Here is a 25,305-nt window from a genome sequence, read left to right as displayed (position 1 = left end):
TTTAATTGTTATTATTATCCTGGATTGGCTGGCAACCAGTTCAGGGTGTACCCCGCCCACTGCCCAAAGCCAGCTGGGATAGGCTCCAGCGCCCCCGCGGCCCTTGTGAGGACAAGCGATTAAGAAAATGGATGGATAATTGTTATTGTTACCCCCCTTTTTTTTATAAAGTGCAATATTATCGAGTGCTGTTTTTCTTATTGAGAAGAAACATTTTGAGGTGGAAGGTGCCTGAACATATTAATGACATCTTCATTTCACTGTGGAAAGATGATTTGAGATGCAATTGTTTTGAGTTGTGAACAAACCGTGAGCAAATTAAGCTTGTATCTTGAGGAATTTTGGTTGATAAAACAAATTAAAATGAAAATAAATTACATTTATAAAATTAACTATAATAGTTGCAGTCAATGAGATTTCAGTGTTAATTTTATGTTTTTATTTTGTTTTTATTACACTCTAAAAACAGCTGGGTCAAAATAACCCTATTTCACTTTTGTTAACACTTCCTGTTGTCTGTCGTAACGAGCACGCTGCCGTAGTCGTCCATGGTTCAATCCAAACCATCCTGTGCCCCTTTGCAGTTCTCTGTACTGGACCGACTGGAATCGAGAGGCTCCCAAGATTGAAAGTGCATCCGTGGATGGTCAGAACCGCCGGGTGGTGGTTTCTGATGGGATCGGTTTGCCCAACGCATTGACGTACGATTCTTCTTTGGGGCACGTCTGCTGGGCCGATGCAGGTAAACAGGAGACCATGTTTAAACTGAACAAGTTTGAAAACTAATCCAGTTGCAAATTTTTCCCCTCAATATTGTGGTTCTTTTTTTCTATTCCCCATGTATTATTTAACAATCATGCACATTTATCTGCATTACTATAAACAACATCAGATTTATTATGCATCACATCAACTTGGATTGTCGTCTCTCTGTGTCAGGTACGAAGCGGTTAGAGTGTATATTTCCAGACGGGTCAGGGCGAAGAGTAATAAACCCGAGCGTCAACTATCCATTTAGCATGATTTACCACAGAAACCATTTCTTCTACACTGACTGGAGGAGGTGAGCATCTTCATTTATTTAAAATTGGATCCGTTATTAACTTGGCTCATCGAATGAATGTTGCCGAACTCCGCTTGCTTTCGACTCGTCATCGCAGGGACGGTGTGATCACAGTCAGCAAAGACAGCGGTAAGCTCACTGATGAATTTTTGCCGGACCAGAGATCTCATCTGTATGGCATCGCCATAGCAACACCCCACTGTCTATCAGGTAAGATGATATAAGCCTCCGCAGTTCTATGCTTTGTTGTACAAAGGTGCTGGACCTTACACCTTGGATCCGTGAGATAGTATAAGCCATCGTTCTGCCAATTTTTTGCAAGTAAAAACTCAAAATGACTGAACTGTTATTCAAAAAAAAAAAAAAGAGGCTTTACACTGTTTATTACCATTTGACTGTCAAACTAAACAAAATTCCACATTGTATGTTTAAAACAACTGCATAGCATAGCCTTTAAGTCCCTTAGCTTAATGCTAACACGCATTACAAAACGAATTGATAGTAGCTAGCATCGATAGTGGAGGTCTTTAAACGGATATTTGGACACGACCGGTTTGCAAATACATGCGGACAGATAGTATGACAATACTCACAGGCATATATTCTTTATCCTCAGTGAGGCTTATTGAGGATTGACCCATCTTCATTTATATCCTTATGTCTGTATTAAACTGCCTAATGGCGGCCAATGTGCAAATGGCAGGAGGAGCGCAATGTCTGTTTAATTGAACCAAAAAGTGGGACAAAAATAGTTTAATTATTTTTCATTAGTTAATAATGTCATTATTATCTGTTTTATATAGTGCAATATTATTGAATGCTATTTTTCTCTTTAAAAAATAAAGCATTTCCATTGATTTCAAATGGGAAAATGTATTTAACTCGTATTTGAAAGCATCACTCTACTGTCATAATTTTCAGACAAATTAACTCATTCACTGCCATTGACGGCTATAAACGTCAAAAAATCATTTTAACTATTTTTATTAGTTTAACAATTTTTTTTATTGTACATTTAGAACAGATATGAAATTTGTGATTAATCGCAAGTTAACTAGTGAAGTCATGCGATTAATTACGATTAAAAACTTTAATCGCCCAACGGCCTGAATTTTTAATAATTTTTTCTCTTCAAAAAATGTTTTTCACTGCCATTGGCGGCTATAAACGTCAAAAATTTATTTTAACAATTTTTTATTAGTTTAACATTTTTTCCCACTTTTGTTAACAGTACGAAAACCTAGAATTGTTTCATTGTACATTTAGAACAGATTAATTTTTTTTTTAATTAATCGTGAGTTAACTAGTCATGCGATTAATTACAATTTTTAAAAAGTTATCGCCTCTTGCCCCTAATTTTTAATTATATATATTATATTATATTATATATATATACTTTATGAATTTATGGCAGTGAATGAGTTAAGTGAATTAACTGTTCTGTAACAATTTGCCAGTTACAATGAACCTCGTCTACCACTGTCAGTTTTTGTCTTCAGGGTACCGATAATGATACATGACTAATTCAATGTCATCCCAGGTGTGTCATCCAGTGACGAAACATCGCAAGATTAATGTTGCTTGTAGTCCATGAAAAGAAAGAATGCATCCGCTGATGTCACACCTGTAAAGTACAAAGTCTCACTCTAAACACAGGATTGTTCCCAAAGTAGTAACTCGCCACCTTAAAACCCCCCCCAACCCTGACACACTCGCACAATGTCATGTATACTTTTAACACTGGCTAAAGCTGTAATAACAGCAGACTACTTCAAAGAAGTTGCGCAGTGTAATTGTGAGCACGATGACAGCTTTGAAACGCACTGCACGGCTTTAAAAGCTGTTATTGCTCCACGCGCGTGACTCAAGTGGTTGGGTGTCGCTTGTTCGGGATGTTGTTTAGGTCGCTTTACAGCCTCGCAACAATTTGTCAGATGAATGTAAGTCATGTCAGGCGATTCCGTTTTCAGTTTTAACATTGCTAGCAAGATGCGAAAGTAGCCTCAGGTAGCTAAACCTTACCTCTCTCAAGTATCTGACCAAATCCACACGGGTAAAAGTGCATAGTCATGATAGCCACTGGGAACGCATATTATCCAGCCTCAGTAAATAGCAGCGCAAGCAACAACCAATCACGGCTCAACTTCAGAAGACAGGTGAGCCGATTGGTCGTTTCCTGATTGATTGAACACATATTTTTTTTAATTGAACAACTGTGTCAAACACTTTTTTCCCTCCCCCAGCCCTGAGCAACTGAGATTGTGTTTTCAGTAGATAGCAAGTGGCAAAATGGCCGCCCCCTGAGATGGAATGGATTTTGCAGCTCAACTCGTATTCTTCAAACAAAATATTAATGAGGATAGCGTGTTTACACTAGTGGGGCTGCATTTTTGTGTTGACTTTTCCTTTTAAAACCAGTTTGTTAGTGAGTTTTTGATGTCCCCTTGCAAATGTGATGGGTATCAAATCTGGCATCTTGTGAAAAATGGCAAAGCCTCCTTTCAAACTTTTTGCTAAAATGTTGTTTTGTGTGCGTCAGGGAATCATTAGCAGCAGAATGGCAGCCACGAGGTCCTTTGGTGCTAAAGTTCTGGGGCCATTTTGAACCAGGTGTGTGACGAGCCCTCCCGGTGTCCTTCGGAGGAAAAGGTCGCTCCCAAAGGGACGCGGCTTCCTGTGGATCACCCCCCCCCCTCCCCTCCAAGATATAACCGCACGTTAAATGTTTTGTACATTTGTTTTGTACCTCGTTCATTTTTTTTCTACTGATTTTTTTTTTAATGCAAGTTTGTTTTTGTAGTCTCCAAAGCCTAAGAGTAATATCACATTAAACATTTTAAGAACTCGATTTAGCTTAGCATGAAGACAGGAAACATGTGGAACCAGCCATCCAAACTGAGGAATGTAATCAGATTACAATCATTAAGGCTTCCCTCCATTGTGTGTCAGAATGCAGCAGCTCAATGTATGCCAACATTTCCCTGCACCACTAATAGTCCACCTCCTGATTTTTCTCTCTCTTTATAAAATGTGATATTTATAACATTAAAATGTGTTTTGGTACTGGACTCATTTATTAGAATTTTTTTTTTAATTTACAGCTCTGTGGAAGCACACAAATGGGTAACAAGAAGCAAATTAGTGCCATTTTCTAAATCAGAACAAATGGCTGCATCAATTTTAAACAAAGTCTTTGTAAAATGGAAAATAGAAATGTGCACAAAAAAGAGTCACATAGAAGAAAAACGGTGTCAAACCACAAGCTTTCACATAACTGCAGTCCCACCACAACTTCCTCGTGGCCTTTATCTGCCGACCTTGCCCAGCCTGTGGTCTGTTTTTGGGTCGGCAATGACGGCTTGGACTGCTACGATGGCTTCGTTGATCCTGGTCTGAAGCTCCCGCAGCTCCTCGATGTGCAGCAGACGCAGGATTTGAGCGGCTTCGTTCAGCGTGGCATCTAGCGAGGAGACAGAAAAAATGTGACCTACGTTCCTCCAAGCAAACATAAAAAGCATGCGATGTCTTCAATGCTGGCAAAAATAAAGATACTCACCACCAGTATCAAAACCCAAGATGTGCTTGTCTAAGGATACTGGGACACCCTGAACGCACGGAGAGAAGACATTTACTTACTGCCGTAGCAATTCAAGCGCAAAGTAAACATTGTGAAATTGTGAATGAAAAGCTCAACTGGATTGCTGATAAATGAATTGTTGACATGTGGAATTTGAGACTTAAATGTTGGAATGTTTTGGATAAGTCAGATAATAGGGAAGGAGATAAATATGTAAAAATATTTGGGGGGTTTTATTGTAGAAATTGGAATGTTGGGAATGTGTGACAACAGTTCCCACGATGAGCTGAAAAAAACTGAACAGTTTGAATTTGGAATGCTTTGAATCGGTTAAAAAATTTGTTTTCAATTTGAGATATTTGCTATGAAAAATGTGTAATTTCGCGAACGTGTAAAGAGTTGAGCTGTTTGAACTTGTAACGGTAAAACTTTTTCTTAAACGTCTCAATTGGATGTTTTTGGAATGGAAAATTTGGAATTCTAGGAAAACGGGTGTTTCAGAATGTGGAAAGTAATTACTGACGGATCCTGAAATCTCAAGTTAAAATGGTTTGAATCTACTGAGAAATGTGGAAGAAGCGTGGCAAACAGCAGAATAATAACTTTTTGACCAAAATAATGCGTGAATGCTCTTTAGCGTTGGATGAGGATAAAACTCAATTTAAAAAAAAAGAAGAAAAAGCTTCATGGCTTTCCATGCTTACCTCTCTGCTATTGCTCGCTTTAGCGATGGCCTCTGGTGAAAGCCGTTCTTGGATGAGGATACGAATGGCCTTTCAGGTGGACAAAAAAAAAAGAAAAAAAGATCACATTCAATTAAATGAAATCGAGTGGCGAGCGCATTCAATCTCACCTTGAGCATCACCAGGTAATCGTCATGCCGCTGTATCTTGAGGATGTTGGCCAGGGCGAGCACGCCCGCTTTGAAATCTGGCGAGTCGCCTGGGTCACACAAAAACATCGCAAGAGCCTCGGTTCACCCACAACAACGTTTGGAGAAAGGGCAACAAGTGTGCTGTTGTGATGCTTACTGTCGAGATTGAGGAGCGGGTCTGACATCGCCTTGCTATCGCTGGAGGCCAGTGGTGGACAGTTTCTGTACTTGTCCACTAGGGGGAGACAAAAACCCAATCATACACTATTCACAAAACGTGAATGGGGACTGGTCTGACAATGAATATTAAAGAAAAGCAGCATATAACTAATAGCCATTATATTTAAATAAAAATATTTTATATAGGTTTTTGGTTGATTCTAAAATCACACCCAACGCATTAAATATTTTTTGTAAGAGCTGGTGTCATCAATGGGATCATCATGTACAGTAATGTTCTGACAAAATACAGTCATCCTTTTTTCTTATGGCACCATCTAATGACCAACCACTGCATGACAAAACACAAAAGTCTGTTGCCCTCCTACCATTGTCTCCATATTCGTATCGCACAGCCAAGCCCAGCAGCCAGTCAACTGCCTCCGCTCGCTCAGGCGCTCCAAACGGACAGTTGACGTCCTGCAAATACTGCACCAAAATAATCCAATGAATGAACATGTTGTGGTTCATGCATGCATATTTATTTATTTTTCTGACCAGAAATCTATGAGGTCAGATACTGTAGCTGTGTTGAATTTAGCTACACGTGAGTAGCAAAATGAAAAACAAACTCCAGCACAATGCAAAGAAGATCTACATGAATATATACTGTTTCGTAATTTAAGATGCAGCTCTTGGACAAACTCACCTTCTGGTACGCTTTGGGCCAGTCCGAGCTGGGGATGTTTCGCAGGTTGCCTCGGTCTTCAATCTTGTAGTGTCGAATCTTCTGGTCCTCCAGCCACACTACAAAGTTCCTGAACTGGGTCTCATCTGGGGAAAAGACATCCGTGATGTGAATGTTTTGAAGCACTGTGTGGTGTGCTTGGATTCAAGCGTACTACAAAGGCAAGCTGTTTGAATGTTTATTCATGTCCATACGAGTGAGGACAAAGTGCATGTATGTAGCACATGGACAATTCTGTGCACTAGGAAAATGACAAGAGCGCATTTGTGTTACAACTACTGTACATGTTCACGGTGAGGCAAAATAGTGTACTAGTAGTTGACATCTGCACAATACTAGTGCATTACTAATCATTTAGGGCCCATTTTTAACCCCCACACCCTGCGTTATTTTGTATTTTATTTTTATACACATTACAAAATTAGGCCGTATTTTTTCCGCAACTGCATGACATTTCTGCAAACTAGTGCGCACAAGTAGAACAACTGCATGTCTACTAGAGAGGTAAAACAGTGTACTGTACTAGTTGACATCTACGGGCTACTGCCATGTACTACAAGTGAAGTGCTAATTGTATTTAACTAGAAGTACTTGCAGCACGCAGTTGTCAAACAGTCCACAGTTTAGTCCCACTAACAAGTAACAATATGCTAGTGAGCAAAAATGTTATAGTGAAGGGAAAACGTCACTATAGCGAGACAGTCTTCTTACTCGAGCGATGAATTGTCGAGTTTGTCTTACCTGCACAGTCGAATCCATCCGGACTATGGTAGTCTAAGGCGGTTAATTTTCTCCTAAACATTGTTATGTGTGGCGTCAGACTTCTAAAGTAAAAAACTAAACAAAAGCGATTGTCACGTTTTATATCTAATGCTTCTTGCGGTCTGTTGACGAAGGCACGCATGCGCAAGGCCGGCTGTCCCGTTGCAGCTTCCGTCTTCTTCTTCTGTGGTGTGTATTGGTCGTTGGCAAACCAGTTTAATTGTGCATTACCGCCACCACCGCAACTTGGTGGTGCACTGAAACTCTGAAAATCTTGATGGGTCATACAGCACTATTTTTGAAAAATAAACAAACGTTTATTTCCTTTTTGATGGTTTAAAAAATAGACCGTTTATTTCATTTTTTTATGGTTAAAAAAAGGGGGTGTCATAGTACACCTAAAGTTGTGTCACATTTTGCCACAACTGCTTTATTGAGACACCTGGAAAACTTTTATTGCTGAATAAATCCTACACAATCAATGTTAAATTGAATTTGTATACACATTTTAGTAATACTCTAATACCAGTAACATGGGTGCAAACCAATGCTAACGTTAACTTTTTTTTTTTTACAAGAGTATGTAACCTAGTTAGCTGACATGCTAGTTAAACAAGAACTAACCGTATATATATATAGATATATATCTATATAAAAATTTTTTTTAATTAAAACACAGTCAATGCCAAACACGTATTGTATTGTTTTTTCAGAGTCCGTGCATTCCGTCCCACATACTTGTATAATTTTTTTTTTACTAACACCAGAGGAATAAACAACAAAATTCAAAAGGCAAGGAAAACGTTTATTGAACATTATATTGTACAAGATAAGGAAAAAAAATTAAACAAAACAAAATCAACAATACCAATGGGGGGGTTTGCGTATTTGTCAAGAAAGTATTCGCTCAAAATGGCCTCATGCGTGGTCCAAGTGGTTGGGCTCTGTTGGGAGGCGTGATGGCAATGTCCAGATAGTCTCCAATCTGGAAGCGCTGAGACTGCAGCGTCATGGAGTCGTCGGCACACTTCTTGCCAGACACCGTATCGCCAATGTCTTTAAAGCTAAAGGATGAGGGGTGGGAAAGGGAAATTTTTAGCACAAAGGCAAGCTAACATATCAGGTGGTGCTGTGGCACTAACCGATACATTTTCCCACGAAGGTCAAGGTAGACGATGGCAAAACTGAAATGGGTTCCTTTTTTCCTGGCCTCTGGATACACTTCCTTCACGAGGCTGGTCAGCTCCCGCAGAGTAGCGTCCATCCTGGAACAAAGAATCACATTAGAACAAGGTGTCAAAGTGTACTGGCTGTACCAACCTTGCCATTTTTGCATTGGAAAAAGTTGCATTACTTGTCATAACACCATTTTGAGGTTACGGATGACTTGCAGTAGAAGAATGGCCCGGTGAGTGACATGGGTGGCGTGATATACTTTACATTGTATTAGCTAACATCAATTGTAGATGTGCTGTTGCAGCACACATTACACTTTCTTTGTTAAATGTGAAATTTTCTCAAACTTTAGATATTCTCTGTCCTTAATAGACTCTTCCCTCCTGGCTCGCAGAGTAAAAAAAAAAAATTCTGCAAAGATCTTGCTTTCAACGTTTATAATTAATTGAATTATTTAAGCTTTTTTTCTTCTTTTTTTTTGTTAACTAATAAGTGCAGTCTCACCATGTGTATATCTGCAGCTCACTGGAGGGAACATTGCCACGGGCAAATTCATCTTGCCGGTGGTGTCGACCATTGTTGGTGGTGAAAACTCGCAGGAGAAGGGGACAAGTCTGTAACAGACACAAGTGTATACAACTGTGTCAACATCATTATTAAAATATTACATTTTGGGAGACATATTTCCAGAAACCCTTTATCCTAAAATAGAGGAAATCATTTGGAAAATAAAATGTACATTAAGTATGTCTACATGCTAGTAGGGCAAGATCATTTGAAATACCTGAAAAATCTTTCATCACAACCATTTCATTTAGCATCAACCCTTACAATTTATAGACAGTAAGTACACCAATCATGTTGACAAAACGACTAATTTGGTGGCAAATGATACAAAGTTAACGGTGCATAAGTTGTTGACAATTCATGGCAAAGTAACTTGAAGATTAGGCCTCTTTGGAGTATATGATTAGATACATGACTTGCTCGAGCCCGTTGTGTTGCTGTCACCGTGTCTCAGCATCTTCCTAGCTCTATTTGCACTCTGGCACATATACCTAGTTGAAACCAGTTAGACCATCGGGTCACACACATTGCCACATGGGATTGGCAGAGCCGCCCACCCAAGACATTATAATAATAAAACACATTTTGGACATATTAGACCTTCTTCCGCATTCAGCAGAAAAGGCTCCACAGCTGTGTGATCGATCTTTCTGGCGTCCAGTAAACAGTCCAACGGAGAATATGCAGTCTTGTGGTTGTTTTTATTAGCACAGTGAACATGAAAGATAAAAGACTGGGTATAGGTTGACTCAGAACCATTCAAAACGCTAGATGGCAAGTCGCTAGTCATTGCAAATATAACTATTGCGTTAAAAGCGCTGCTTTATCCAAACTCTATAATAGATTTATACTGCATATTGCAATTGATCGTGGGGGAAAAAAAGAATACGATTTTGAACACGAATAACACGCTTGACGTATCCCGAGATTTGAAATAAACTCAGTTACAGAGCAAAGCACATTTGTTAGCTTTGTGCTAACAGCTAACGCGAGTCGCCCATGCGCTGCACGACATACCTTTTCTCTGTCGATCGGCTTTTCTGTCTCCTTCTTGATTTCTTCCTGTGTTATACGCGATTCAAGAGCCATTGCTCGATTCGTTTAAACTGCTTAGTTTGTGCAGTTTATCGGCACTTTCCAGCGCCTTGTTTGGATGGATTCGTCGCAAAGCTATGCGCGGAACAAAGCCGGCGACACTGTTTCCGTTTTCTAATTGGCGACTTTGCGCCCTCTGCTGTTTCGGAGTCGTCATTTTCACAGACAACTATAGATACATCGGTGGCTGTGTCCGCTCCCTCAGTCAATGCGTCAGAGCGGCAGCCATGTTGTGACAGTCATTACCGTCTTATTGAGAAGACCAAGGCAGCGTGAAAGCAATGTGTTTTGTTTTTTCAAGAAATCGTACTGGCGTTCACATTTATGTAGTTATCAATTATTGTATTCAGTAAGTTAGAGATTTTAAAGTAGCATCCTTATTACTAATCATGGAGTGGAAATGGAAAATGTATGCAAATTGAATGATGACACTACAGTGCATTGTCCTTTTGGAACAGTTAGTCAATGACAAAAGCATGGGGGGGGGGGATGATTCACATATGATGATACATTTATTTACAATAAAAATATAGTGCAAAAGTGACAATACATTTTGGTAGAAAAATACTATTTACATATAACATTTAAACATAATAACAAATGTATATAAGTATGATGGGCGGCACTGTCGTGTGTGACGGTCGGGGTTTGATTCTGGTCTCCGGCCTTCCCTCCCATGTGGAGCTTGCATGTTCTCCCCGAGTCTCCGTGGGTTTTCTTTGCTTTCCTCCCACATTCTCAAAACATGCATGGTAGATAATTGAAGACTAAATTGTCCATGGGTGTGACTGTGAGTGTGAATGGTTGTTTGTCTTGCTCTGCCATTGGCTGGCGACCAGTTCAGGGTTTACCCCACCTCTCTCCCCAAGAAAGCTGGGAAAGGCTCCAGACCAGCACACCCAAGGCCCAGACACAAATAAGTGAATATATATGACTGTATTGATGTTGTGACTAATTCAACAACAACAACAAAAAGTCTTTCTCCAGGTTAGCTAACTTAATATGATGTAAACAAAACCGATTTGAATTGGAAAATCAGTCAGAATCCTACTTGAAATAGAAAAAAAGAAGAGTAGTGATTTTTGGTAGACTTCGTATTCATTTCAAAAAGCTTAAGCAAAAAAAAAAAAAAATGTGGGCGCACACATGCTTGGACTCACTCCGCCCTCCTACACAGCACCACACATGCCACCCACCCTTAGCCACACACAACACTAAACCCCCGCCGCCCCCCCACAGCCCCCACCACCCCGTGCACCCCCTACGCGGGGGCACACTATGTGACAGAGGCGGATGGCCTTGGCCACGCGGGACGCAGCCGCTGCGCTTGGCCTTGGTGGGACTCGTCGTTCCACACGCGCCTTCTTCGCACTGGACTTGCTTCATTCCTTCTTTTGTTTCACTTAAACTCTCCCTTGCTCTTTCAGCCAGTCTCTCTCTCTCTCTTTGTGCCCCCCACCCCACTCCCCACCCCCCATCCCCACTGCTCATCACCCCTACTCCACGAGTGGTCGCCTCCTACCCACCTGAGGGAGAAGAAGGATTGGAGAAGACTCGCTTGGGCAGATGTGCTCGGAGGAGAGTGGGAAGAAGGTGGGTGCAAAGTGATGCTCTTGTTCAAAGTGGGAGGGTGGAGGGTGGGGTGGTCACCCAGCATATCCCATGTTGACTCACTTATTTGGTCATGGTGATGGAAAACATCGATTTGGGTTACTTTGCACAAGCTCTTAGAAGAAGAGTTGAATAATTGCGAATAGACTGAGTGAAAACCATTCAAAGGTGACACACAACAAAGTTTTTATGATAATCGTGACAAAAAGTAAAATAATCAAGCAACTTTTCCGGCCCAGTTTTTTATTTAGACTTCAAAGATTGTTTAAACAACAAAAAAAAACTTTTACAAATCAAGTCATATGAAGCAGAAAAAAATTCTCATAAAAATCAGAAAACAGATCTATATCACTTCTAATCTCCATATATATTTATATTATTATTTATTTATTTATTTATTATTATTATTATTAGAGGTGTGGGTGCGATATGAGTGCATCCGCATTGCATCAAACTCTCTCAGACTGAGCGGTACCATGTCAAATGGAACCAAATCGTTACACCTTCAAACTGAACCATCCTTGACTCCTTTCACAACCCATTTATTGAAAACAGTATTGAATCGTCTTTATATATATATATATATATATATATATATATATATATATATATATATATATATATATATATATATATATATATATATATATATATATATATATGTATATATATATATATATATATATATATTACAAAACAATTTGAATTTTCAGTTTTGATTTAAAAATATGTGATTGTACATTGAATCGAGTGGAATCGAATTGTTTCACTTTGAAATATATCTTAGAAGGAAATGTCAGAGTTATGGTATACTATAAGTTATATAAGTTCATTCATATTGTAAAATGAAAACAAGAAACTCATTGCAAACCATTCCAAATCAATTTGTGATCCCATGGAATCGAACAGAATTCGATTCCACAAAATAAACCGCCCTTGAATCGTATCGCACGACATATATATATATATATATATATATATATATATATATATATATATATATATATATATATATATATATATATATATATATATATATATATATATATATATATGTATCGTATCATCTTATATTGCACAAAATATATATCATGAGTCATGTCATAAACATTCGTTAGTTTACCACTAAATATGAGATTGTACTTTGTGCAACGCCATACCATTTTGTACATATCTTTATGTATGCAAACTTCTTCATCTAAAATCTTGTCATGTTTACATCCACCCTTTAACATGGACCTGATCCGAACACACGTGCACGTGCGCTACCTCCACGTGAGTCGAAGTTGAACCGAATGTTAAAATGAGAGGTCAGCTGCTTATCTTCAATTCATTTTTTAATATTTTTTTGTTGGTGTGCGTGTTTTTTTTTGGGGGGGGGGGGGGCAAACAGTCGGCCAAGAGTTAACCGTTTGACTGTTTGAGCACAAAGACCTCTGCGCCATCAATAGCGCACGGCACGGCTGGGACAATGTCCATCTGGCAGCTTCTCTATTGTGCGTCAGGGCGGGTGGCATTTCGTCACGTGAACACATCATGTACATGTCCGTATGCAAATCACTCACAATCGGTGGCAAATGTTTAAAAAATAAATAAAACATTTAAGAGTAGGCTTTTAAATAACAGACACCCGTATGCACTGATATATTTGCATCATCTGATGTGGATTTATATGTGAACTTGTATTGCCTTTATTTAAATTTTATTTTTTTTCAGGCTCCTCTTAATTTGTCTTTTACCAAACCTCTTAAAATAATTTAATTCATATGATTTCATGTAACCTTTCATTCTTGCATTATCTGATTCTTCATATTTTGTCATCAAGATTCACGCATTATTCCTGAAACTGCCATTTGTCGCTTTTGTGCAGTCTTGCTGACTAACAAGCAGCAAAAATGCACTGTATAAACAAAATATATTGTGGAAGCCTTGGTCAACCTCTGACAATTTGGTGGATTAGACATACTGTAGTAGAGTAGGCTACTGTAAGTGTGTGTGTGTGCGTGCGTGCGTGTGTTTGTGAATATCAGTTGATCCCAGGCAAACATTTGCCCTCCTCAGCATTCCTGGGATGTGATGAGTCCAGCATTCAACAGGGACAACCTGTTATCCACTCATTCACTTCCCACAGATGGCCAGCCATTGTCCAGCGGCCGGCCAGCCCTGCGGCGCGCGCACACGCACAAATTCTTGCAAATGATCACATGTCAAGTCTGGTGTATAAAGTTGATTTGAAGTTAGTACGCATTTCTGTTAATTGGTGAATTGTTCGCCAAATGAAATGTAAAGACCCGATTCCCACACTTACGCAGTCGCCGATGTTTGATTTGAAAGAATATTTGGAATTTAGTTTGTACGCAAATGAACTGATTGTGTATACTTTCTTTTCTCCTTGCAGATATCCTTTTTCTTCTGCTTTCTAGTCCATGGATTTATTACTGGCAACGCGACGATATTTTAGTAAGTTTTGCTTGTTTTATAGCCGTATTCGGCTGCTTCCAAACATGCCTGAACTTGTTGATCTCAAAGAGAGGCAGTTGATTTGGGGCAAAATTCCACAACCAATTCCTTTGCACTGATAAACCAAGATGGTAAAAAATTCCAATTTTGACCAACACTGCATTGTACATCTTCATAAATACCCTCGTCTTGCTTTACCGTTTCGATATGATCAATTCTATACTCTGCCATTCCAAAATCTTAACTCCAAAAACATAACACAGTATTGCAATTTGCAAGACTCTAAAACGTCAACATTTTCTGAATCCAGTTTAATAAGTGTCAGTAGAGATCCGGACGTTGACGTCACGCATCCCAAAATGGCCGTTAGTGCAACCATTTTGGCAGCATGGGGAAACGCGTCTGCCACTTTGAGTAAAGGGCAAACGCCACACTTTAACAATGATTGACAGCTGCCACAACGAGAAGAGGCCCAAAAAAAAAAGAAGGATCTAGCATGCTCCAAGCTACCAAAAAGAGGAATCAATGCGTAGCCAATGTTACAATTTGTACATAGTGGCTAAATCAGCAGATGCTAACTGTTACCACACGCAAATATTGTGGAAATAATTTGTTTCGTTCATTTGTGCCGCTACGGTTTAATAGATATTACACAGCTGAATTTAATAACTGACCAACACCATAAATGACGGCGGCCGCAGACGAATTAGCTGCTAAGTTGCTAACGTACATAAATAACACTGCAAGACTTTAATGTACAAATTTGTAGAGCTTTTGTATGATCAGATTTGAAAGTACTCACCAGCAAGATAGGAGGTAATTCCGCATAGCAGCGTCGCCGAGTTGTAGAAAAGCACGAGCTGACACTTCATCGCCAATCCGACATGTCCACCTCGCGCATGCATATCATCTCCTTTTCATCAAAGTGACAGTCAATGCGCTTGGGTGGAAAGTGGACGGATAAACGCTAGTTTTTGCCCGCTTCACCGTTGTAGATGCTGCGCCGCTACTTTCCTGCCGCAGGGGGGCGTGTTCAGAGAAAGTCACGTGACGTCAGGATCTCTATTTTAGGGTATCTAGTCATTAACTTGGCTGGTTTCTACTAGAGCGAGGTGTTTTGAATCTCGACTATCGTGTAAGTTGGTTGCCTAATATAAAATCAAGTAGCACCCCTTCACAAAGTGTCACTCAAGTAATTATTGCATAACCCTGATCAATGATAACACAAACAAAAATGCATTTAATTCCACTCGTCCACACAGTTTCAGAAACATTTGGTGTAAAAAGTAAAAACAGGAGTACAGAAGGCAAACTAATAACCTAAGTACGTAGTAGCCTACTTAAAAAAAAAATACATGTAATATCATTGTAAGCCACTGTAACATAATGAAGTTTAAAATTAACATATTGCAGAAACAAAGTGATTTCTAGCTAAATAAATGTTTAACACAAACTGTTCTTAAAGATTTCATTCAAATGTAACAAACTCAAAATTGCAATACACCTGAAATGTACTTGGGCAGAGATCCTCTCGTGTACTACTAGAGCGTGCCCAACATGCTTTCCAAATGAGACACAAACACGCCCATCTAAAAAGGCTCCCGCTAATGCTAGCAACCTAGCTAGCAGCCTTAAATCATCACGTCAGGCGTCAGTGAAATCTTTCAAATGCCCTCCTGTACCAGTGTAAAGACAGACAATTAACTGGGGAAAAAACAGACAATAAACTGACAATAAACTTTATTGTAAACAAAATAAGAAAATGCCCAGGAAACACCTAGCTAGCATTTCTCTCAACCATCAGCAGAGGTCATCTTAAAATGATGACATTTGAATTTAGCATTCAAAGATGATGTTTTTGATCAAACCTGTCAAGACAAGACAAACGACACTCCAACGATGACATCTAACTTGAAGAATGTAAGCTAACTTCGCAATTTAGCTACAGTATTCGGTCGCTTGAATATGAACTCAGTTTTGCACTGCAGTGATAAGACATTAAGATGATAGCAATATGGAGATTGAAACTGTCAACTTTACCATTAGAAAAATGTTTGTGAATGCATCACCTTAGGCATGACATAGATGCCCCTTTGAGTCAGTTGCTACGTTACGCGAGCGCGTCCGCCATATTTGATGTGGCAGAAACGCCTGTAAGCTAATGCAGTGTAATGTGCTGAACGTCACAGAGTGACAACGTACAAAACACACAAAGATAACATTAGACAACATAGGCTATGTGATTTTGAAATCTGGTGATTACATAAATGTAATCCCGTATAAAACATATTTCTATATATTTATTATCACGTTTAGTGTTGTAGCTGTAAACAGGCATGTTAGAAAAGAAGAAACACATTTGACATAATGCATTTTTTATAATATGAGGATATAAACATTTTATTTTATACTCTAAATAATTTTGCTTTTATAGTTTTAAAAGCACTTTGAAAAAAAAAGATCACGTCAATGTCATTTGTTGACATGTTGGATTTTTTCCACAGTAACTTTGGACTTGCTTGCCTTACTCGCAACACGCACATTGTGACTTACTCCCACCTCTGCAATATCTTCCGTGCCGCGGATATGTGGCATTGTGTACTGTTGAATTGATAACTTGCTTCTGAGCGATATTAGCCTCAACACGCTATGCTAATCAGTAAATAACCGGCCGTATATTTCTGTAGCATCGTCACATGAATGTGCCTGGACTAGCGATGTTTGGTAACACTTTTTCAGAGCGTTGATTCAAACAATCTGACTTTGTTGAACCACTATCCAATATGCTTACTACGGACTAATTTCTGTCCAGGTTAAAAAAGCGAGTGAAGCATGGGTGACTGGAGCTTTCTGGGGCGACTGCTGGAGAACGCTCAGGAACACTCCACTGTGATAGGAAAGGTAACCGATTGATGACTCAGGACCGTTCTGTGTTCTCTCTTCAAAATTCTTATCACTTCACTTCATGTGACACATCCAAATATGTCCTTCCTTGCTTGTTCTGTGTTCCTGATACCTTGTGGTCCTCCCTCCCTAAGGTTTGGCTGACCGTCCTCTTCATCTTCCGTATCTTGGTGCTGGGCGCAGCGGCTGAAGAAGTGTGGGGTGACGAGCAGTCCGACTTCACTTGCAACACGCAGCAGCCCGGTTGCGAGAACGTTTGCTACGACGAGGCCTTTCCCATCTCCCACATGCGCTTCTGGGTGCTGCAGATCATCTTCGTGTCCACGCCGACCCTGATCTACCTGGGACACGTGCTGCACATTGTGCGCATGGAGGAGAAGAGGAGGGAGCGGGAAGACGAGAACAGGAAGTTGGGTCGGCACCTGGAGGACCACGACCCCCTCTACCGCAATGGCGATGGAGGAGGCGGTTGGAAGAAGCCGAAGCCGCCAATCCGCGACGAGCACGGCAAAATCCGGATCCGCGGGGCGTTATTGAGGACCTACATCTTCAACATCATTTTCAAGACCCTGTTTGAGGTGGGCTTCATCCTGGGACAGTACTTCCTCTACGGATTCCACTTGAAGCCGCTCTATAAGTGCCGCCGCTGGCCCTGTCCCAACACTGTGGACTGCTTTATATCCAGGTTAGTTTTTTCATAAAAACCTACTGTAAGGATGTTTGCTTGTGTAGCTACAGTTTTTGAAACATCAACCTTCCGTACTCTCTGATAATCAAACCTTAGCAAATTGCTATGTAGCAATAATTTGTAAAAGTAATCAGCAATGCCACGCGTTACCCTAATATGACCATGTTTTTCAGTAACATGTACTGTAATCTATTTCCAAACTCATAATCAGATGAACGCTAGCCTACGTAGCCTATGTGTTCTTACCACTGTGGTGAGGGTCATTCGCCCAAGAGGAGTCACGGCACTTCAGCTTTCTGAAGTACATTATTTTAAAAAGCAAGCAGCAGGAAGACATACAGGCAATGAGCAGAGATGGGAAATTCAGGTCCACAAAGTAAAAACCCTGCCAAAGTCTGGCTTTAGCCACAGGTGCTTCTACTCAACTGGCAGGCAAACGAGCTCGGCTGAGTCGAAGCACCTGTGGGCTGTGGCTGCAGCCAAACTGTGGCAGGGTTTTTACTTTCTGGACTTTACCAGCAGGACACGTGCTAATGCTACAGTGAAACACAAACAAACAAAAAACAGCTGAACAAAGACGATTAATGTCCTCCAATGTGGACACAAGACTCGTTGTCCATGATGTATTTCCATGAGAATTTAGTTAATTTTGCCATTTTGTGTGTTAGTTAGCAGTCTGTGCGCACCACGGACTTATACAGTATATGAATATATAAGTCAGTGTGTCGTACCAACAGTAGGCTGTTATGTGCTAAGTTAGCATGCTATGCTAAATCAGGTGTTACGTTAGTGTAGCGAGTGGTACGATAAAGTGTTATTGAACAACCCTGGCTAGTAGCCTCTGATAACATGTATCCTTGTGCCTTACGCAGCTGTTGAATGGAACTAATAAAGTAGCTTGTAATACAACTGAGTTACTTTTACCAAGTAACAGAATAATTTTTTGAAGACGTAATTAGTAATCACATTATTTTTTCAAGGTAACCGTGGCAATAATGAAAGGGGGGAATTCAGACATAGAAGGATTCCACCCGATAAAAAAAAAAAAAAGATAATAAAAAAAAGATAATAAATATTTGGGCATATTACATATTAGATACAGAACAATAAATATAACTCGGGCTTTTGCCTCACACCTAGTCTGTAAACAAACACAGTGCAGCTCAGTTTCTGATGTTTTGGCTCATTAAAAAAAAAAAAAGTGCTTCCAGCAGCTTTTAAACAGTCTTAAGTCAAACGATTGATGTTGCACTTTCCTAAAAAAAACCCAATACAGTAGTCCCTCACTACTTTGCGGTTCACTTATTGCGGATTCATTCTATCGCAGATTTTTATTTGGGTCCATTTATGCTGCTATTTTTGTCCTTTTTTTGTGGTAATATTTAAGTAAATAAAAACAGCTCTTTCTTTCATTCAACACAATCTATAACATTTTTAAACAAAATATAGAAAATTTGGTAAGTCCCAGCCATTTTTTAGCACAGATCCCAATTACTTGTATACATTGCGTCTCATTCCTACGCCCCCCAGTGCACTGCAGGAGAAGTAGAAAAACAAGTTAATTGAAGGCAATTCAATTCAACACTGTAAATCTATTCATGTTTACACAAAAGAAAAACGAGTTTTGCATTTTGGTTCCTTACGGTACCAAATGTAAACTGAATCAAGGTATGTGCGCAACAATGTTTTTTTTTGTTTTTTTTTTGTCAATGAGTCTTTTGATTATAAATGTAGGCTACTGTATGTGTTAGGTTTTGGCGGTTTCCCTCTTCCAACACAAGCTGATTCCAATCAGCAGGATCGTTATCAGGCTTATGCAGAGCTTGCTGATGAGCTGATCACATATCAGCTGTGTTGGAGAAGGGAAACATCCAAAACCTGCAGGACTGCGGCCCTCCAGGACCGGAGTTTGACACCTATGAATTAAGGGAGACTGGGCAGTTTCCCGTGGCACACCTGATGAGCTCTCAAGGCACACTAACGTGCCCCAAAACACCGGTTGCCAATCACTGTTGTATAGTATAGCTAAAAATATAAATCTAACGATGGTTACATGATTTTTGTCAATTTTTCCCTGTGCCCTAATTACTGTTCTTCACCATGTGTTTCTGCAGGCCGACTGAAAAAACGATATTTATCATCTTCATGCTGGCGGTGGCGTGCGTTTCTTTGGTCCTCAACCTGCTGGAGATCTACCACCTGGGCTGGAAGAAAGTCAAGCAGAGCGTCACTAATGAGTTTGTCGCCGACAACGAGTCCCTGCTGCTGGGCGGAGTACGAGCCGGAGACGCCAAGACCCTTCCCGAGGAGGTCAGTCCACCGGCGCTCGACTGTTTGCCGACGTACGCCAGCGTGAGTGTGGTGGGGGGCAGCGGGGCCGAGGGGGGCGCCGACAGTCCCGCCGAGGCGATCTCCTTAAGTCCTGATATGGCCACGGGTTCGGTCAAGATGGACCGCACGTTGTTCCACCCCGATGACCTCCTGTTACAGTCGCTGCCCGCTTCCTTTTACGGCGGAGTCCACAGACAGCTGACGGAAGAGAAGCAGAACTGGAGCAACATGGCGTTGGAGCTGCAGGATGCCGATGGGAAAAACTCCCCCGGCTCTTACCCTCCTCCCTCGCCTCGAATCTCCTCCTCCTCCTCCCATCCGGAGGAGACCATTATAGCCTCCCCGCCGGAGTCGCAACACTCCACTTTTCCCACGCTCCCTTGCCACGCTCGCCTCTACCTCCTCTCACTGGAGGAGGCTTTGGCAAGTGAGGAGAAAGCGATGCCGAGTGACAACTTCACCGTGGTGACCAAAGCGGAGATGCATCAGCCCCCCGACATGCACAAGCCGAGACGGGTGAGCGAGAGCAGCGGCGCCAGGGCTCGGCCTGACGATTTGGCTGTGTAACCACGGCGACGTGAGCAAAATCCAAACTAATAGGCAAGGTGCCCATCAATCATCAGCAACGACACAAAGAGACAAACTCCAGCAAAAGTCTGGACATGACTTTGAACATTTACTTCCAAAATGGCACTCAGAGCTGACCTCCGCCAAGGCCTAACGGTCCTACAGTGAAGCCACACCTATTCAAAAATTTATTAGATTTGATGACTTCACGTTATCTTGTGGTATGTCAGTGCCAAAGAACTATGTAGAAGTGAGTTGAGGATTTTCATTTAGACAAAAATAGTGCTTCGCGGCCATCTTGCGGCATGTATCGGTAATTACAAACATAAGGGGTTCACTGTCCACCTCCGATACTGAAAATGTCTGAAGAAAAATGTGCACCTTTATCCAGATATGCGCTATTTAATGCGTTCTTCCTTGGCCACCCCTACACAAGGTCCTGTGGAAATCAGTTGAATAATTTTTGTGCACTACTGCTAACTAGGAACCTCCTTGGCGGAGGTAACTATAAGCTTCAGAGTTAGGTAAAAAAAAAGAGGAAGAGGAGATACAAATCTGGTCTATACTGTATTTTCTTCTGGAAGGGTTATTTAAATATTCCCAACATAAAAAATTAAAAAATTAAAAGATCAGGGTCTCCTTTGTATAATCTCTTCTCAAATTTTTGAAAAAGTAATACAGCGCAGAAAACATGGGACAGATGTGAGCTTCACATTCAAAATGTCATAGTGAATGTTGGCATGGCACATCTGTAGCCTTTGCCAGGTTATTTGTCTTAACGTTTAACGCGAACGTGCTACCGCATTTGATATAATGAATGTGAATGATTACGTAACAAAAAAGCGCAAAAAAAATCCCCTTATTGTAGAGCCTGTTACTGCGGTATCGTTATGTTAGCTTTCAGCTAGCTGTGTTGCCGAGGGAGGTTCACATAATTAGCATTAAGTTCTCCACACAAATGTGAGGGATTTTTGTTGTTGTTTGCAATACGAATTTGTTGGGCCTGTGTGCTATTCCTACATCCTGCTGCCCCCTGCTGGCTAAAACTTCACAATCACCAGATTTGACCTATTTGTAATCAACGCGAAATCTTTCTTTCACATCTGCCTTAATATCAAAAGCAGTTCCTTTGTGAACCCACCACAAATTTCTTGACCATCCATATAAGCACAACACACATGCTAGACTCTATATTAGCTGGCGCTAAGCTAAAACAAGCTAATAGGCTACATACATACCGATAATCGAGCCAATTTTAAGTCTCTGCCCCCTCTTAAATGTTCTCAAATGTCTCTTAAAGTTTATCCTGACTGATTATCCTGGGCATGCAATATGAGGTGTGTCAAAAAAGTTCCAGGACTGGTGTCACAAAATCTATTTTAAATACAAAATACAAATGATGAGTTTTCCCTTTTAATGAAATCTTGCAAGCGTTCTATTTTTATAGACTCTGCTTACGGAAATTCTGGCATATCCTGATGCTTGGACCATGTCTAAATAGTGGCGCAGGTAGTGTAACGCCATTTTGGTGAATTTGATCAGGGCACAGGCAGATAGATTCTGAGCTCATAGGTGTCAGATGTCGAATTCAAGCTACTGACAATGCTCCAGATCTCTGCGTCCTTTTCAGCACTGAGATGTCTCCATGTGAGATGTGAGGGTGAAACATTTAAAGGGAATGAGCAGCGACGTTTTGATTACTGGGGTCAGTTGTGTTCACCCCCACAACGGCGCCTTTTTTGCACGTCTAACTCGCCTCCACACAGACTTATGATGCACATTGCTTCGGATATGCATTGGTCATTTAAAAAATATATTCTGGGCAAGGAACTGTCAGATGCTCGGGGCTTTGTGAGCAGGCGCGAGGTGTCCTGCCACAACTCTGACCTCTTCTCTCACACGCGGAATCCTTTTGTAGACAAGCTGGTTGATCGCCGGGCCCATATTTAAGTGGAAAACTCCTAGTTTGTAGGTTGGGTTTGAAATATATCTTCTGTGATACCAGTCCTGGACCTTTTCTGACACACCTTGCAAGAACAATAAACGCTCACTTTTTTTCCCGCTTCTAAAAAAAAGAAGTTCAAATGTTACAAATAAATAATTGTGTGTAAATAAAATGTGTCCACAGCTTTAGTCGATTATCCAGTGGAAAGACTTAAATTCTTCTATTTTCATACATGCATACTTAACCCACAATTTGACAGAGAAGTTGTAGTAATGATAATGATGATGATGCAAATTGGACTCATTTGTAAGTTTGGGAGCGTAGAGGCAGCAGCATGGCTTCTTCATATTTGTCTTTTGTGTCTTTGCTGGGAGAGACACGAAGACGGGTTTGCACTTTGTTTTATTGATCATGATGGAGCTGGACGGCCCCACATGGGTGTGTTGGATTTGTGTGTATGTGTTCATTAATATCGTTTCAGTGTTGACACAAACACATCTCTGCTGTTACATCAGGGTCAAATATAAATATGTATACAGTATAAATATATAAGGAGTAGAGGCTATTATAGGTCACTCAGCGTGTGATGCAGAATAAAAAAAAATAATCTAAGGTTTCTGGTTCTGTTTGGAGATTTTTCACTATTCACAGTAAGCGGACCTTGGAAACAAACAAACATCTCCAAAGGTCAAAGTGTAGGTCATAAAAGCAACTGTTCAAAATGGAGCGACGTAGCTGAGCATCTCCAAACCCAAATTGGCTGTTTTGGTTGGAGGACTTGTTGTACATTTTCTTTCTCATGCTTGTGTTTGCAGTGTGTTACAGAACTGTTGACTTCCTTCTAGCTGTTCTGTATAGGATGGGTTTCATTTTCTAGACTAGCCGTAGATTATCATTGTGACTTTTTGGTTTCGGGGGTGGGGGCCGGGGGATAATATCTTTTTGTGTGTTTGTTTTTTTACCAGATATCCCATGTGGATTTTTATTATTTTCCTGTCCCTCTCATGAATTCCTGCCTGTCTCACACAGTTTCACTCGCAACACTGTACACAATGAGATGAGATATCCAGCTAGCCAACTGGCTAGCCATCTCTCTCTTTTAAATTAAGAGATCATCGTGGTTGAGAATGACGTGAAGCCGTCTCCCCCAACAGTGAATGAAACCACAAGATTCTGTTCTTCCAGCACTTTGAAAATTACAATTCAACCAAAAAAGACATACTGTTTGTCTCTAAACTGGGCTCATTTTACTAAATGTTAGCAAGCTGTTTTCTAACCTTTAATAAAGGATTGCACATTGACTTTGTAGCCCGCTATAATTAGGGTATGATGATGCTAATACAAACACAAAGGATTGTCTTAGAAGAATTTAGAAATGAAATTTGCAATGATGGAGAAATTCATCTAAAGTGACTGTTCTTATTTTGTTGTTATGTGTATGGATCAAGAGACTTCCAGCTTAAACACACGTGCCTGAGGGACTTCCACGACAAAAAACGTTAGTAGGGGCAAACCCTGCTTTTAATCCACACTGTGTGTGCGTGTTTGTGTGTGAGTGAGAGAAAGTCTTTCGATATACGTTTTTGTTGAAGAGCATGTTGATGTAAATGTTCATTTACCTCAGATGTGGGAAGAAAAAAAAAAGTGTTACTCAATAAACTTATTTTGTACCGTTGCCCGTCTGCTTCGTTTGTCGGCGGTTTACATTATGCGTGGATCAAACGGTTTGGTGTGCATATGTGTGTCTGTGCGCGAGTGTGAAGCCGTGCTGACGCCAGCACTCCCTTTATTGTTCGTGAAAGTCACAGGGATTTTAATTGAACAAAAAGTGTGGAGGGAGTGAAAGGGCCTTGAATGCTTGCTAACGCCAGCATGACCTCTGGACTCTTGATACTGAATGTTGAGCTCATTCTTCAACATTTACCAATGTAGGTTGATGTGATGTACAGTTTAAGTTAAAGTCTCACGTTCCTCAATACTTGCGTTGCTATTTCAAACAAAATCTCAATTCACACGCATTTCTGGCCGAGTTGTAAATTGCAGTGGTACTACAACTGTTATTGTTGAACAATTGGAATTTTGCCTTGGATGTTTTCTCCATGCTAGCTTGGGTTTTCTTTTCTCAGTTATAATGACTTCCAATCACATTTCAAAAACATGCAAGTCTACAAAGAATATATCGTACACTCTAAAAACAGCTTGGTCACGCAAGTGGGTCAAAAAGCGACCAACCCGGATTTTTAAAACTGACGGATAAAAAATAACCAATTTTGGTCCAAAATTTGATTGACCCCTATTTTTTCTTCTTTAAAAAAAACCACATTTTTTTTGTACAGAAAAGGGTTTTCTCCATAGTTGAGTCAAATGACAACCGTTTTTTTGGGGGGGACCAAGGTGGATCAAATGAATAACCCACAACGTAGGACATTTTTTGTTGCTGTATACAAAATAACTCTTTGAGTTGGCGCGGCGGGTAACTTAAACTCAAAAAGTTGTCATTCCTTTTTGAACCAACAGTTTTTAGGGTACCGATGCAAATTGAGATCTATGCTCACCATAGTGATCTCTAGACAGTGGGATAAGCAACTGTTAGATGCTAGCTTTAGTAGCTAACTAGCCTAATGTGACCACATGTCTCAGTTATATAGGACACTCCCAGATTTTAATACATACACCAAGTCAGCATTCTTTTTATGCCAGCAATCATCAGTTCAGAGACCGTAACTTTCAATCTAGCAATTTGATTCTAGAGTAGATTTTAATTTTTTTACCAATACA

General features: G+C 40.4%; 4 protein-coding genes across 9 annotated transcripts in view; 2 read left to right on the top strand and 2 right to left on the bottom strand.

Annotated features, from left to right (window-relative positions):
• The window catches only part of nid2a (nidogen 2a (osteonidogen)), a 53,265-nt gene extending 49,134 nt beyond the window's left edge, over positions 1-4,131 (top strand). For all 6 annotated transcript variants that reach the window (XM_086067351.1, XM_086067350.1, XM_086067348.1 and 3 more), the window contains 4 exons: positions 585-742; positions 940-1,063; positions 1,161-1,273; positions 3,603-4,131. In XM_086067351.1, the coding sequence (XP_085923477.1) occupies positions 585-742; positions 940-1,063; positions 1,161-1,273; positions 3,603-3,613 (406 nt within the window). In that variant the 3' untranslated portion in view covers positions 3,614-4,131. The remainder of the gene's footprint in view (positions 1-584; positions 743-939; positions 1,064-1,160; positions 1,274-3,602) is intronic.
• On the bottom strand, positions 4,119-7,357 carry rtraf (RNA transcription, translation and transport factor). Its single transcript, XM_086067354.1, has 8 exons — positions 7,163-7,357; positions 6,383-6,507; positions 6,063-6,162; positions 5,672-5,749; positions 5,494-5,582; positions 5,345-5,413; positions 4,620-4,668; positions 4,119-4,523 (listed from the first exon to the last, which is right to left on the bottom strand). The coding sequence occupies exons 1-8, from the start codon at positions 7,323-7,325 to the stop codon at positions 4,369-4,371; spliced, it is 828 nt and encodes a 275-aa protein (XP_085923480.1). The 5' UTR covers positions 7,326-7,357; the 3' UTR covers positions 4,119-4,368.
• A 610-nt stretch (positions 7,358-7,967) lies between these two features.
• sap18 (Sin3A associated protein 18) lies at positions 7,968-10,125 on the bottom strand. Its single transcript, XM_086069114.1, has 4 exons — positions 9,944-10,125; positions 8,864-8,973; positions 8,326-8,448; positions 7,968-8,247 (listed from the first exon to the last, which is right to left on the bottom strand). Exons 1-4 carry the CDS (start codon positions 10,013-10,015, stop codon positions 8,091-8,093), a joined length of 462 nt encoding a protein of 153 aa, XP_085925240.1. The 5' UTR covers positions 10,016-10,125; the 3' UTR covers positions 7,968-8,090.
• A 1,190-nt stretch (positions 10,126-11,315) lies between these two features.
• On the top strand, positions 11,316-24,202 carry LOC147178793 (gap junction alpha-3 protein-like). The gene is made up of 5 exons (XM_086069445.1): positions 11,316-11,614; positions 14,031-14,092; positions 16,905-16,993; positions 17,131-17,681; positions 19,799-24,202. Exons 3-5 carry the CDS (start codon positions 16,925-16,927, stop codon positions 20,580-20,582), a joined length of 1,404 nt encoding a protein of 467 aa, XP_085925571.1. The 5' UTR covers positions 11,316-11,614; positions 14,031-14,092; positions 16,905-16,924; the 3' UTR covers positions 20,583-24,202.
• The last annotated feature ends 1,103 nt before the right edge of the window (positions 24,203-25,305 follow it).

Source organism: Leptonotus elevatus, chromosome 2, assembly GCF_054856555.1.
Source record: "Leptonotus elevatus isolate MCC_2025b chromosome 2, RoL_Lele_1.0, whole genome shotgun sequence".
In the NCBI taxonomy this organism is placed as follows: Eukaryota; Metazoa; Chordata; class Actinopteri; order Syngnathiformes; family Syngnathidae; genus Leptonotus; species Leptonotus elevatus.
Note: the sequence above shows the minus strand (reverse complement) of the source record. Positions and strands in the feature narration are given on the sequence as shown.